The 15,952-nt window shown below is 40.5% G+C and overlaps 2 protein-coding genes across 5 annotated transcripts; both read left to right on the forward strand.

The window, feature by feature from the left end:
• The first annotated feature begins 235 nt into the window (after positions 1-235).
• Positions 236-10,708, forward strand: zbtb17 (zinc finger and BTB domain containing 17). 4 transcript variants are annotated; one of them, XM_044211617.1, is made up of 15 exons: positions 236-523; positions 1,917-2,182; positions 2,358-2,537; positions 3,260-3,589; positions 3,761-3,850; positions 4,211-4,476; positions 4,865-5,007; positions 5,112-5,412; positions 5,602-5,689; positions 6,561-6,677; positions 6,794-6,914; positions 7,297-7,427; positions 7,616-7,879; positions 8,058-8,147; positions 9,381-10,708. In XM_044211617.1, the coding sequence occupies exons 1-15, from the start codon at positions 480-482 to the stop codon at positions 9,815-9,817; spliced, it is 2,868 nt and encodes a 955-aa protein (XP_044067552.1). In that variant the 5' UTR covers positions 236-479; the 3' UTR covers positions 9,818-10,708. The 4 variants fall into 4 exon arrangements, with proteins under 4 accessions (XP_044067552.1, XP_044067551.1, XP_044067553.1 ...); XM_044211616.1 differs by having other exon boundaries at positions 240-523; positions 3,257-3,589; XM_044211618.1 differs by having other exon boundaries at positions 240-523; positions 1,920-2,182; positions 3,257-3,589.
• A 499-nt stretch (positions 10,709-11,207) lies between these two features.
• ddost (dolichyl-diphosphooligosaccharide--protein glycosyltransferase subunit (non-catalytic)) lies at positions 11,208-15,869 on the forward strand. The gene is made up of 11 exons (XM_044212417.1): positions 11,208-11,456; positions 11,928-12,038; positions 12,148-12,234; positions 12,323-12,426; positions 12,537-12,631; positions 13,022-13,115; positions 13,465-13,613; positions 14,098-14,245; positions 14,372-14,492; positions 14,648-14,754; positions 15,218-15,869. Exons 1-11 carry the CDS (start codon positions 11,243-11,245, stop codon positions 15,365-15,367), a joined length of 1,380 nt encoding a protein of 459 aa, XP_044068352.1. The 5' UTR covers positions 11,208-11,242; the 3' UTR covers positions 15,368-15,869.
• The last annotated feature ends 83 nt before the right edge of the window (positions 15,870-15,952 follow it).

Genomic DNA, 15,952 nt, shown 5'->3' on the forward strand with positions numbered 1-15,952 from the left:
CTGAAGTTCAAAATGCATCTTTCATCTTCAGTTTTAGTCATCACAATACCTAAATATGTTACCTGGGACTTCACAGGGATGTCATATAAATATGTATTTTTACACAGTGTAATCAGAATCAGGTTTATTGCCAAGTAGGTTTTCACATACAAGGAATTTGCCTTGGTGTTTTGGTGCATAACAATAAAAATACTAAGAGAAAATGAAAAAAGCAAGTACTGCAAGTCAAGAAGCATAAATAAAAAATAGAAAATTGACAATAAAATATGAAAACGTGTAGTGCCATCAGCCACCTAATTTATGGTAATCTGTTCGCAAGCAAGTAGGCTATTATTATCAATAGTATATATCACGTAGCTCGAGTCTATTGCGCCACCACGCGATCATCATCAGCACAGCACGTGTTCTCACTGCGCGTGCTCCTGTGATACATCCGGCCGGTCCCTATCAATCGATCAGAGAGAGGAAGATGGCGGTGGATGGACTTAACGGGGCAGGATCGATCGCCGAAAAACTCGATTGGGTTTGTTTTTCCTAACTGAGGCAAACACTACATAACACCGCCTGGTCCCGCAGTTTGAACCCGGAGTAAAGAAGCGATAACAAGGAGGTAATTCAGGAGTTAGTTTATATTAAAATGGCGCTTGCTCTAAGCGAAAAGAGCGAGCCAACTATGTAAACAACAAGGGATGAAGACAGGCCTTGCTCGTCGGTCCGCCATCTTGTCCATATACTACATGCATGTCAAGGCACGCTAAATTAATCCCTGATAACAAAGCTACAAGGATGGAGGAATTGTAATCGATGTATTGCACTGTCAAACCAAGCTGTCAAAACTTTTAGAGAAACCAAGTTTTCAGTCTCAAAACATCTATAACCTTACTGCTGTTTTAAATCCCGGCATTTTGTGTCTAGTTGCATGGTCATCAGGACAACAGTTGAATCTATATTCTGGTGTCATTCTGGTTAATTTCGTCACTCGTGGTTTAGTTAGCTTTATATTAGCTAGCTATATTTTTAATGATTGTTTTTTTTCGTTGTTAAAACATAGTTTTGAGTTGAAATCTTGTCTCTGTATCGGGTATTCCTTGATGGTGTCCTGCAGGAAAAGGAGCCTGATATCTACGTTACACCCATGAATGCAGACACCATTGCCGTTCCCTAACAGTACAGCACAAACTAGACACACCTTCCTCAAGATAAAGTACTTGTTTGACTTTTGTATTAACACAAAGCAAGCCATACCTCCGTACAAATTTAAGGATTGTTTGCATTGTAAAGTTTATTGATACAACCCATCGACCTAACCTTATTCATAGATTAATACACAGCTGGAACAGAATTCCAGGATGCAGTTACATTGTTTTCCTAAAATATTTTCAAAGTGGTCAGAGACAGTAAGTCCACGTGACAGTTTGAAATGAGGATAGTGAGAAATGAGGCTACTGTTTTTTTTTAAGCTTCTTACATGTCACTGTGCTCATTTTTGGCCAACAAAGATAGTGATTTATTACAGATTTAAAAACATATTCAAGATAAACATCCATTCATAAAAGTGCCTGACTACAGCTTTAATATTGTGGAACTTTATTAATGTTGGAGTTACATGGTTTTTTAAGGCTGATACTGCTATTCTTACTGTTTAGTTTCACACTACACTCACATCTCACACACAGGAATTATTGCTCTGGTCAGTCATCTGAATTATTAATAAAATTAGATTGCTGTACTATGCTCAGGGAGGAGACATAGTCATATCAGAGGTGAACAATATTGACTGATTAAACACTGGTAGTGTTTAATAAAAGGCCAATGAATGTCATGCCACTGTAAAGACAAACTCTGTTACCAGTCAAGCTGACTATCAGCCTTTTGAGCCTTTCTTAATGTGCGACATGTGACTTCTTGCTTGTCAGCAGTCCACAGAGTCTGTGCCTGCCTGCCGGCCTCTTCCACCATCCTCAAACCTTCAGGACGATGGACTTCCCATGGCACAGTGGGAAGGTTCTGGAGCAGCTTAACCGCCAGCGCAAGCAGGGCCTGCTGTGTGACTGTACCTTTGTTGTGGACGGGGTGGACTTCAAGGCCCACAAAGCTGTGCTGGCAGCCTGCAGTGTCTACTTCCGCACCCTCTTCCTGGACCAGAAAGATGTGGTGCATCTGGACATCAGCAATGCAGCAGGTGGGTTCCCCTCAGCCTGTGGACACGTTCACATTATGTATTTAATTGATTTTGTCATATTATCTTTCAGTGCTCTGAGTTTGACCATCACAATGCTTTACTTAAATAATAGTAAATGTACCCCACCATCACTGCTGTATAACCAGACCTTTTGTATTGTTGTTTATTGTTGCAGGTTTGGGTCAGGTCCTGGAGTTTATGTACACAGCCAAGCTGAGTTTAAGTCCACAGAATGTAGAAGACGTGCTGGCTGTTGCTAACTTTCTACAGATGCAAGAAATCGTAAATGCCTGCTCTGCGTACCAGTCAATGGCAAATACAGCTCCGTCCCTCATAACACTGGATTTTGCCGTTGGTGAGTCTAGTCTTCACATAGCTTTGTCTGTTTTTTCAATGTAAGGCTGCAGTTAATACTCAGTATAATTATTTTTTGTCTGTATCTTTTAAATTAAGAAATTATCCTCAACTTAATCATCTGTGCCCTCAGTTTTACAAGTGCTGAGCCAGGTCAGTCATTTGTTGCTGGTATAGAAAGGGGCAGATGAGGTTACAGCATACGTTTTCTGTGTTGAACTGTCACTTCCCATGGCATGAGGCTTTCTATGTTTGTATTGTTAGTGACAAAGAAGTATTTCCACTCTCTCCATAGTTGATGGTAGCATGATAGGTAGCAGTCATTACAGATAGCATTCCTCACCTGCATTATAAAGAAACAAGATGTCAGAGCATTAAGTTTTAAACTGTAGTTCAGGCATTCTTAATAGTTGACTGTCATTATATTGAACTGATATTAACCTTATTATTAAAATTCACATCTGGCAAAGTATTTCTCTCATATGATGATTATGATACAATTTAATGAATTTTACATTTTGTGCAATTGATCAGTCTACTCTAATACACTCTATGTATTGCTGTTTATCCCAAGCTATTAACATAATCTGATTCAGATTTAACATTTTAATTAAATTCTACATTACAGTCCAAGTATGAAATATGGAGCCTGATATCCAGTACTTGTCCACCATATTCTATTAAAAAGGAAACCTCTCCATTTCTTCTTTAACAAACCAGAAGAAAAAACAGGTGAAGGAGAGCAGAGAGAGGAACTGGAGAGTGACCTGGCAGAAGTGGCATCACAAGCAGAGGAGAGTCCTCCTAGCACCCCCACAGAAGATAAAGATCCCACACAAAATCAGGAAAATTTAAAAGAAGACATCTCTGCTGAAACACAACAGACTGTTTCTCAGCCCAACCACACCAGAACCCACTCAGGCAGAGGACGACCCCCAAAAACCACTCCCCTTTCTGCTCAAAAGGTCACATCTGTAAAGAAGGAGGAAGAAAGTGCTGCACAGGATGCACCTGGTTTCCAGGACGACCCCTCTGATGCTGACTACACGCCTAGTAAGTACATATTTATAGAATGTCTTCTAATCTGTCCATTTGGTCCATATGTGTGTGTGCGTGTGTGTGTGTGTGTGTTGAAGGTCCACATGATGCATTACAATGTCTGTAACAAGTATTGATCTTTTTATTTGACCAATAAACTAAGAGATACTTTGTCTTTGTTTACAGAATCACAGTTGAAATCTGCTGGCAGCTCATCCTACATGAGCTCTCGGGGAAGAAGAATCAGAAAACCTCCTCGACGAAACTTCCCACCTGGTGAGCAGGCTTTGCTGGTTTGCTCTGCCGTATCAACCCAAACAGCACCCCCGTTATCTCTAAGCTTTTCACTCGTTATGGAATTTGTTGAGTATCATCATAGAGAAACATATTCCAGACAGAAAAAGTCAAGGGATTTGATACATTTAAAAAGGATTTATATCAACTGAGTTTCAATAGAACTAGTACAATTATGCTAGTTTCTTTTTTGTTTAGTCTTACATTCAGTTCCAAGTATCAGTGGCAGGGTTACATTTTTAAAAGTGGCTTTCTGAAACCTGCAGAGGCTTTGCTATTCTAGCAATTGCCATTTCCAGTCAGTATGTCATTTTCAAGAGGTTACTATTGTCGCCCTCGTAGACAATGACTCAGAGGATGAAGGCACATCAAAGACAAAAACTGAGAAGAAGGTGGCGGTGCCGGCAGAAGTGGTCGGAGAACAGGAGGACGACTCTGGGGAGACTGGCGATGGGGAAGCTGATGATGAAGAGGGGGCCGAAGAGGAAGATGACGAGGTTAGCCAGCAGGTGGGAGGAGTCGATTCGAGCAGCGAGCGAGCTCAGTCAGCGTCTATGAGCAGCCGATCCGAGTCAAAGCCTTACAGCTCCGTGACACACAAATGTGAGGTAAGAAATATCAGTGTGGGTGCAGGAGAGAAAGAATAAAGTCACTGAGTACATTTACAATTTGTAACGCCTTCACTTTAGTGTTTACATTTTGACAGACTTGTGCAAGCTAATATCAACTTTTTACTACAAGCTGTGGAATAGCGCTGCTCATCACTGTCACAGTAGTAACAGACAGCCCCAAGCACACTGAGCTGTTTTGCCTGATGCAGTCTGGAGAGGAATTATATCTACTATAGCTGCATCAAATATGGATGTTGGTGATGCTGGGAGCTTTTATGCAAATCTTGGTGGAGTTTTGTGCGAATGTTGGTCACATTTGCATACAAAGCTTTGCATTAAAAGGTTTTGTCAGCTCACTCTACATGACATATTTTCTTCCTTCCAGGACTGTGGGAAGAAATTCACCCACACTGGTAATTTCAAGAGACACATGCGTATTCACACAGGAGAGAAGCCTTTCAGCTGTCGGGATTGCAACAAGGCTTTCTCTGACCCTGCAGCCTGTAAAGCCCATGAGAAAACACACAGGTGAATTACTTATATTATTCAAAGACAATTAGTTTACCTGCACTCCTTTTTACTGAAAGCTCTGTCAGGTTTGAGTCTTAACACAAGCTCTTGTTGCCTCCTAGCCCTCTGAAGCCATACTGCTGCTCGACTTGTGGAAAGAGCTACCGCCAGATCAGCCTGCTCAACCTGCACCGCAAACGCCACACAGGCGAAGCACGGTACAGCTGTGAAGTGTGCGGCAAGCTCTTCACCACATCTGGCAACCTGAAGCGCCACCAATTGGTGCACAGCGGCGAGAAGCCGTACCACTGCGACTACTGTGAGAAGTCCTTCTCTGACCCCACCGCCAAGATGCGACATCTGGAGACGCACGACACGGAGAAGGGCAACAGGTGTCCACACTGCGACAAACGCTTCAACCAGGTAACAACATGAAACTTATGCTTGTCTGCATCACCTTTCTTTATAAAACATATTTGCACAGCTGTACTACAAACATAATGCTATGATTGCAGAATTTTCAGACAAATGTTATAATAACTTGAATTGTAGAAAACCTGAATTTGGTAGCCACATACTGTATACTGTTATCTGATTTTGTGTTTTCTATAGTTGGGAAATCTGAAGGCTCACTTAAAAATCCATATCGCAGACGGGCCTCTGAAGTGCAAGGAATGTGGCAAACAGTTTACCACTTCAGGTATGAAGATAGTATGGATCATATTTTTCTTAAATTTAAGAGATTTGCTGAGGTTGACATTTTTACTGAAACAAATGAAAGACTCTTTTCTCTTTTCTCCATTAAAAGAGTTTTTTTGGGGAGTTTCTCTTTATCTAAATCGATGGTCTAAGGACAGAGGGTGTCATATGCTGTACAGATTGTAAAGCCCACCGAGGCAAATTTGTGATTTGTGATATTGGACTATATAAATAAAATTGACTTGACTTGATGACTCTGTTTCTCAGCAAATTGAAATTCTACCCCAACTCTCTCAAAAGTGAGGATTTGCTGCTTTTCCATTTATTTATTATTATAAATTGTATATCTTTGGGTTTGGGACTTTTATTCAACAGATGAATTGATGATGAAAATAGAACCACCCCACTGTTGTCACATGATTGCAGTTCAAGTTAGTAAGACACTACCAGTGTTAACACAGTGGTTACACAGAGCAATAGTCACCTGGTCATACAAACTCCTGTTGTATGTGAGCCAGATACCTGACGTGTGAGGTTTTGTGGTGAGGAGGAATCTACAAGGGGAGTAACTGACATGTAGCATACAGTCACCTGGAACACACAACTTTAAACTTTACACACAACTAAACTTTTAAAATGTACTGGTCCTTGAAATATAAGCTACCGTATAATCACCTCCTGATATCGACCTTTTTCAGACATTTAAATGTTATTTTAACCATTCAAAAGAATGCCATAAAGTACACAAACAAACATAATTTCAGCTGCTTTCATTTTGTCTGCATGTTATCTAAAGGAGGTTGACTTCTGTAGTTGTGTCTTTGCTTTGAGGCATTTGGCCCAACCTTTGTGTGATGGTATCTGCTTTTTAGGAAATCTGAAGAGACACCTGCGGGTTCACAGTGGGGAGAAACCGTACATCTGTATGCACTGTCAGAGAGCTTTCAGTGACCCTGGAGCTCTGCAGCGGCATGAACGCATCCACACAGGTACTCCCATGACATTCAGACAGACAGACAAAACATATTCTCATTTTTCAATCTGAAACCCCACACGAATATTACCTACATCCCACCATGGTGAGACTGTACTTCCTGTTTTACAGGAGAGAAGCCCTGTGTCTGTCTTATCTGTGGCAAGGCCTTCACCCAGGCCAGCTCACTCATCGCTCACGTCCGCCAGCACACTGGCGAGAAACCCTACGTGTGTGATCGCTGTGGCAAAAGGTCAGCAAGCCGATAAATCAGTGCTGTAACAGAAGACTCGTTTTTCAAACTCACTTGTACCTTGGGAATATCCAACAAGGAGATTTGGAAATATGGGAAGAGAGAACAGAGAACATAAGATATTGGTTAAAGGTTTTGCCTATCATATGGAATAATGGGAATCACAGATCACATGTATGGCCTAGCAGGTGTTTTGTTTAGTCTACCATCAAAAAGTAATATACTGACATGAAGTTCTAAACAAAAACTGCCAGTAGAAGTAAGTGAGAACATTTTTTTGTTTTTTCTTTTGTGATTTTTGTGAACCGACCCTTTAAATGTGATGCCAGGGTAAATGTTGGAAGCCAGATGAGGGATGTATCTAATGTCTCTCTCTGGACAGGTTTGTGCAGTCCAGCCAACTGGCCAACCACATTCGGCATCACGACAATGTCCGGCCGCACAAGTGTCGGATGTGCAACAAGGCGTTTGTTAATGTGGGAGACCTGTCGAAGCACATTATCATTCACACAGGTATGGACAAAACGAGTGTAAAATAATTATGGGGCTTTGCAGTAATGGACGAAATAGGGAGACAGCCTTTCTCCTGTCGAGCAGTTAAGTCTCTGTTACAGTTTCTCTACATTCAGCAGAGCTCAGAGCTTTCACCCTTAAATCTTCAGTTGTTTACTTCTCTCCTTCTCTTTGTCGTGCTCCCTCAGGGGAGAAACCTTTCCTGTGTGATAAATGCGGCAGAGGGTTCAACCGCGTGGACAATCTGCGCTCTCACGTCAAGACCGTCCACCACGGCAAGGCCGGCATGAAGCGGCTGGTGGTAGCCGGCGGCAGCGCAGATGAGGGGGCTGATGGTTGCGCAGGGGCATCCACCTCTGACAGCGAGATCAACATAGTTACCGTCACCACAGAGGACATTGTCACCCTGGCAACGGAGGCCCTGGCAGCCAGTGCTGTAGCTCAGCTGACAGGTCAGACGGCATCTTCAAGGCTGAGTTCAGTGATTTTAGGGGAAATGTCAATATCCTGGGCTAGGACCTGTGACAAATGCTGCAGATAGAACTTCTACAGAATAAAAGAAGCATGAGGATGAAAGGGCTTAGACAGTGACGAGTGATTGTTTACCTTGTGTCATGTGCCTGTTTACAGTAGTTCCAGTGGCTGCTTCAGTATCTGCAGATGAGACGGAGGCTTTGAAAGCTGAAATCACCAAGGCAGTAGAGAAAGTGCAAGAAGCAGGTAAGACTGCAAGGAACTCACTATACAGTATGAACTCAAGCATCTGTGTTTGAATAATACCATAGCATTAGAAAACCATACAAACAATGGGATCAGGAATGGCACTTAGAACAGTATATCAGACATGGGTTGGGAGAAGTGAAAAAAAGTAAACAACTAATGTTAGGAATGTATATATTGCATAATTGAGTTAAATATAAAACAAAAACTTTAATGGCAAAGCTGTGGTGAGGGTTTGGGTGGCTGAGGGTTTAGGATGCCGCTGTGGAATTGAATTCATTGTTGAGGATGTTTGCTGCAGTGGTGCAGCAGCAGTATTCCACACTGAACCATCATCTGGATTTTGGCAGAATTGGTGTGTTGGTTGAGTTATCATGGTATTCAACATCAACTATCAACACATTTCACAGAAACAGTTTAAGGACAAAATGTTTTTTTATGTATTTAATTTCCTATTGAAAAGACAAGAATTCCTGTCATTGGTCTTATTACATAAAATATTCCTTTTACCATTAAAACATGCAAACAACTGCCAAAATCCTGACTTAATCCAAAGCAAACAAATGCTTGCATAGACTTCATAGACTTGCTATATGATTAGATCAGTGATTCTCAACTTAAAATCTAAACTATACATTGAAATGGAATAGATGCCAGTTACAAATTCATTGTTGCAATGTAATAACATTTGTGTACATTTGTGGTTGCCCTAGCACATTACAACATGATAACAAGTTTGATTAAAAAAAAAAATGACATGATGTTGAGAAAACAACCTTCTATTTGATAACTGTTTTAGCTCTGAGCTTTCGCTGATATCACATGATTTTCATCAGCAGATGTTCAAATTTCCATTTTATATAAGCATTTTCAGGACTCCTCGTCCATGCTGGCCTAAAAGCCGAGGTTCAAAGTTAATTCTTGACCTTGGGAACGCAGTTGAGAAAACAATTTTGTCAATGATGTTCTCTGCCATGGAAAATAAAATAAAATGTGTGGCAGAATTATAACTATTACAGTAAATGAACTACACAGTTGCTGTGATAACTTGCTAAATGTAGTCAAATGTAAGTATGAGATTATGTACTGCTGTTTAGTTTCATTCCAAGGAAGATCACTGAAAGACACATAGGTTGTCAGACGATCCAGGTGGAAATGTCTGACTTTAAAGGGAGCACAGTATGTGAAATGTGAATGGCTTACTTTGTTTCTCAACTCTTCTTCTGTTCCCAGACCCCAACACCCAGATCCTGTATGCTTGTGATTCATGTGGTGATAAATTCTTGGACGCCAGCTCCCTAGCCCAGCATGTACGCATCCACACAGCTCAGGCCTTAGTCATGTTTCAGGCAGACTCAGACTTCTACCAATACACCACAGCCACCACTGCTGAGGGGGATGCTGCCACAACGTGGCAACCCACAGCTGAACAGGTCATCCAGGAAGGAGAGCTGATCTTCCGTTCCCAGGATGGAGAGGGAGAGGCAGAAGGAGGGATGGTGGGGGAGACACAAGAACAAGAAGAGGGGTCAGGAGGGGAGATTCATGAGGAGGGGAGGGAGGACGGAGTGGTGGAAACCCACACTGAGCTCCACACAGAGGGAAAAGATGAAGCTGCAGCAGAAGTAGAGGAGGAAAAAGAAGAGATGGAATGTGAGAGTCAGGCGTAGTGGGGCAGATTTGTGAAGAGTCTATGAAATTTTGCTTGTAACAGAAATCTAATTTATACAGGAGAAGGAAATACAAGAAAAGAATTAAGTTGATGAGGCCTCAGAGTTACAAAAAACATCTAAACTGGATTCATAAGATACAACACTTATTAAACAATTTTATCTTAGGATGTATGGTCATAAATCATGTTTTTGCAGTCCTAATTTCAGGAAACGAGGTGCGATCCAGTGATTTGGTAAATATTGTTGAGAATTATTTCAGAAATGATTATACTACTTTGTACAGGTTGTTTATTTTTAGACTGAAATTCAGGACTGCATTGTCCTTTTGTATAAAACATTTAGATCAATTCTGTCTTACCTAATATAACTTAAAAAAAGACCTCTGTTATTTTTCCATTTCACTCAGATGAGATATGTACATTTTCAGTCAAAATATTTTATTGTACTTATTTCAAGTATTTTCATGAAAAGCACATTATACAGAGATAATCTACGTGAACATGTGGAGGTAAACAGATTTAATAGGGGGCTAATTATCACCTTATTTTTCCTAAAGTGGGATGTACTGGCAAACATTGTAAATGCTGTGCATGTATAATATTTGTATTTTTGTTTTATGTCTTCTAAAAAAGTCTTAATGCCTCTGATAAAAGATAAAAAGAAATATGTGTGGAGATGACAAACTGGTCAACAATTCTCAGATTTTTCTGGTATTGAAGTAAACTGGTCACGTTGGTATGAAGACAGTTCCCTGTCACCAATGGTTTTATGTCATTAGTTTGTCTGTTTATATTAACACATGCAAGATGCCCTATTAAATATCAGTAACATTGCTTAGACTTACTGTAAGTCATCATCCGATCAATAAAGAATTATCACACAGTCTGACCAGCCTTGTGTTGTGCTGTTATTGTTATAAAAACAATGTACTGTTACTTGTTTCCTTAAGGTTTACATTGCTCATGGAATTCCTTGAATGTCATAGAGTTCGGAAAGGTGTGCTCCAGATACGTTAAGTAATAAAATATATAAATAACACCAATGATAAGGCACTTAACAGGAATATAGCATAATAACTTGTTTTACGCATTCATTGCATTTACATGGTTGTTTTCAGCCAAATTATTGGCAACCATTCTGCATCCACAAAGCATGCGAACATTTTAAGTCATTTAAGTGCTTCATCTTAACAATTGATCTTGGTTATGATTATTTAATAAATACAGTAGAGATTTTCATTTCAGTCCTTAGATCATGGCTAGAGCTAGACTTGTGTTCTTCCGGGATTGTCAGTCGTACAGTAAAGCTTTTATCCCATTGGCAGAGTGGCAGTCAGGGCGACGCGTTCCTCACTGTGATTGGCTGGATCCCGGGGTCAAAGTTAAGTCGACTGCTAACGCTGACGTCGACTTCTGCAGCAAAATGGCGTCGTTGACAGCAGACGTGCAGGCGAACCGGTCCGGTTCTTTATCATCGTCCAAAAAACGAACAGGAATGATGACCAAAAGCAATGTTCTTTTATTCGTTTCGTTAGCCTCCATGTTGCATTGTGCTTTTGCTGACGACAAAACGTTGGTTCTGCTGGACAACCTCAACATCAGAGACACCCATTCAATCTTCTTCCGCAGTCTGGCAGGTCAGTAACGTTATAATTTACGAGATTCGTGCTTTTCTCATCCATAAATACTCTCCTCTATACTGTTATGGGTCCACCATTATTATTATTATTATTATTATATTAGAACAACTTAATTCGAATATACATAAGGTTGTTAACGGGATGTTAAAATGTTTTCATGAAAAAATGATTAACTTGCTGATATACTGTAAATGGGCTTGTCAGTGCATCTCCAGCTATTTTGCTTAAAAGGTTTGTAAGCGGGTTCATTATTTGGGCAGTAGAATTTAACACTTGTAGGCTACCACTCCGAATAAGAGGGATGTATACAGTACATAGGGAGTTAATGGTGTTGCAGCTTTAAGGGAGTTATAGTATGGTTCCCAATCCTTTGGAACTTTAATGCAGTGCACCGCCACTTTGTTCAAGTTACTGCAAAAATGTATGTCAAAGTTTCAGTGCTCCTGATAATATATCTCTCCTTTTCAGATCGTGGCTTTGACATCACATTCAAGACAGCTGATGATCCCTCCCTATCTCTGATCAAATATGGCCAGTTCCTGTATGACCATTTAATCATCTTTTCACCATCAGTTGAGGGTAAATTTCACACTCTTGATTCAAAATCAAGTTAACAATTGTATGGCTTGTGTTTGCCTTTTGTTGAAACAAATCTTTAAAATGTCTTTTTCTTTTTGGTCATCTGCAGACTTTGGAGGAAATATAAATGTGGAGACTATTACATCCTTTATTGATGGTGGAGGCAATGTCCTGGTTGCTGCCAGTTCAGATATTGGTCAGTTGATTTCCAAAAGCCTTTGCTGTAATATCATATGAAATACCATAATATCGTCCTATATTAATGCTGTTCTCACGTTACACAGGTGACCCTCTGAGGGAGCTGGGCAGTGAGTGTGGCATTGAGTTTGATGAGGAAAAGACTGCTGTCATTGACCATCACAACTATGATGTGTCTGACCCCGGAGAGGTAAACAGAATTCTGTTCAGACAGCAGGCACATCCAGTTTGTTTCACAAATACAGTCTTTAGAACTGACACTTCGTGTTGTTATTTACAAGTGATCCTTCTTGTCTCCAGCACACCCTGATTGTTGCTGATCCAGAGAACCTGCTGAAAGCTCCAACTATTGTCGGCAAACCCACCAATAAACCTGTTTTATTCAAGGGTGTTGGGTAAGCACAATTGAACACGATTTAAATGGCAACAACCAAGATTTCCACTGTACCACATGTAGCACTAAATGACCATAATATACTGAATCTGAGAGGGTGCTAAGATCTGGAATTAATAAATAACTGAAACCAAGACAAAAAATTGGGATCATAATATTTATAAAAACAACTCTATATTGGGCAAAGTATATTACTACACTTATCCACGCTAATATTCAGTATGTTGACACTATTGGCATTCCAAAGCAGCAGCAAAGACATTACTATATTGAATAAATGACTACTTTATTACTTTGTGCAGCGTTAACCATAGGTTAACTTTTCACAGAATATTTACTGTACTTAGTTGAGACTTTTTGACTAACATGCTGTGCTCCCCTTACCGTCCAGCATGGTGGCAGACCCAGAGAACCCTCTTGTCCTGGACATCCTTACTGGCTCTTCTACTTCCTACTCCTTTTTCCCTGACAGACCCATCTCTCAGGTAAGATCACTGAACATAACAAATATGTCAGATTATTAATTACAAAGAAGCTTATTTAGAAAAAAATGTACCCATATAGTATAATGATCCTCCTATATGCTGAGCCTGATTAGGAGCATCTTATTTGCTGAAGCTCTGTCAAAAGATAGACAGGTGGAAACTTATCTACTGGAGGCCTGAGTGGATTGTATTTTCCTCATCTCAACTAAGCTTTGGACATGCCTTTTGAAAGTGTCTGTGTCAGAAGCCATAGATAGCCTTATATTCGCTGGATTATAAATTAACTACGCAAGATTTAACACAATTAGCTTTGTTTCTGACAATTTGTTTTATTTTTTAACCTCTCTAGTACCCCCATGCTGTTGGCAAGAACACCCTGCTGATCGCCGGCCTTCAGGCCAGAAACAACGCCAGAGTGGTTTTCAGCGGCTCCCTGGACTTCTTTAGTGATGCCTTCTTCAACTCAGCTGTGCAGAAAGCCACGCCTGGCTCCCAGAGGTAGCCTTCACTGTTCATCGCATCCATCCATTTATTGTCTCATGGATCCTATTACAGCTTCCAGTTACAAAATCAAAACTGCCATCAGTGACATTATGGCTACTGTCAGTTTTTTGCCATGTGAACAGGTGTTCTGTTACTACTCAGCCATGTTTAATGCAGGCGTTTGCAAGTCCTTACAGAGTCTTGAGTCTTTTAAGACAGTTCAGTGTCTTACAAGACCAACAAGACCAAAGGAGGAAAGTTTTCAGAATTATTTTAAGCTGCTCCAGATGTGTAGTGTGTAAATTACAGTGGTTACTTACAGTAAAATATTGATCAATTCTATTGTAAATTATGTAATTAAACAAACGGCATCCCATCAGAGGTGGACAACTCTCCTTGGACTAAATAACAGTTTTATTTTCATAAAAATGTAGTATTGTTATCAGTTATCAGTCTCCTGTGGTTGATGCACTCCTCTTCTTGGCGTCGTCTTCGTTAGGCACGAGCAGACAGGGAACATGGAGCTGGCCGAGGCTCTGTCTCGCTGGGTGTTCAAGGAGGCTGGAGTCCTCAGGGTGGGAGCTGTTACCCATCATCCAGTGGGAGAGACCACTCCCCCTGCGGCATACACAATCACCGACCTTGTGGTGAGTTTAAAAGCTAAGTTAACTTAAGTGAACAATCATCACCCTGAAGATGTTTGTCTTAGCCTGAATGAAGGGCTGTGTATCTTTACATGTATATCTCAATCAGTGTAAAACTTTCCCACGCAGGAGTACAGCATTGTCATTGAGATGTTGTCCGAGGGCCGCTGGGTTCCCTTCGACGGAGATGATATTCAGCTTGAGTTTGTGAGGATAGATCCCTTCGTCAGGACTTATCTCAAGAAAAATGGTATGTTGCTGTGGTTACAAAACATATACAGTACTAATTAATTAATGCTTACAACCTAAATGTATTGTATCCTTGTGATTTGGGGGTCTGAGCTCTATGCACCTTTGCAGTCACAAACTGTATCCACTATAAATGCCGTGTTGTCTTTCTTCTAGGAGGTAAATATAGCGTCCAGTTCAAGCTGCCTGATGTGTACGGAGTCTTCCAGTTCAAGGTGGACTACAACCGACTGGGATACACGCATCTCTACTCCTCCACTCAGGCAAGTTAATCAGATTTACTTCACTTGAGCATACCCTAATCAAAATACTGTTATGGTTGCTGTATGGCAATCTCCATGCTTGGAAAGTGACAAATGCAAATGTGAGGACAGAAATACTAGAGACTGAATCATTTAGAGTCAATTTACCTTTTGTTAATTAATGGAAATGGATGTAAAAAGTATTGTCTACAATGTCTAATGAGGTATTCCAGGGAGTACCAGTAGGGCAATCTCCCCAAACCTTGGTATACTATTTTAAAAGTTTACTTTCTGAATACTGTGGCTTGGAAGAGGTTCCTCTTGCTTATAATGCATTTAACAACCATCAGAAATACAGAATCAGAATCAGAAATACTTTATTGATCCCAAAAGGGAAACTCTTTGTTACAGTGTGCTCTAGAGCATGTTACACCATGCTCTAATGTGTGTCAGGCTAACTTCTACTATTGTTTCTTTATCACAGGTATCCGTCCGTCCCCTGCAGCACACTCAGTACGAGCGCTTCATCCCCTCAGCCTTCCCATACTATGCCAGCGTCTTCTCCATGATGGCAGGACTCTTTGTCTTCAGCATAGTCTTCCTGCACATGAAAGAGAAGGAGAAGTCAGACTAATGCAGAGGAACAATGGGGAAGATAACAAGATTATAAATTTGAACTTGTGAAGAGTTGAAATTGAATGTCTTGATGGCTTGAATCTTCACGCAAGGACTTGGACTGTAGTCCTTCGTAAAAATACAGTTTCTGTTCAGTTATTGGGGCACTCGGGGTCTGGAGGGCAAAAGGGGTGCTGACTGTAATTCAATGCTGTGGTTGGGTTTTTTTTTTTTTTGTACTTTGAAATCCCTCAAAGTCCTGTAAATGTTATAAAGTCAGTCAGCGTTTGTATAAAGTTGCTTTACATTTGATAAAATTATCTCCTAAGTAGAGCACTTGCCTTGGAACATGAGAGAAATCCATATTCAAATTTGACCCACATTTTCTCAATCAGGAAAGGTTATTGGGGTAACTACATGCACTGAATACGCCAACTGTTCATATGTATTTGATAAGACTTTAATGTGTTTCCAAAAAAGTTGGAGTCATCTTAACAATAAAATATTGACATTCCACTCAATAGAAATTCCTGTCCTTTCTGTGACATAATTGTGCTCTGTGATTTACACACTGCACTGAAATCTGTCTCCTGCACCTAATAGA

This window comes from Siniperca chuatsi, linkage group LG10 (genome assembly GCF_020085105.1).
Source record: "Siniperca chuatsi isolate FFG_IHB_CAS linkage group LG10, ASM2008510v1, whole genome shotgun sequence".
Classification (NCBI taxonomy): domain Eukaryota; kingdom Metazoa; phylum Chordata; class Actinopteri; order Centrarchiformes; family Sinipercidae; genus Siniperca; species Siniperca chuatsi.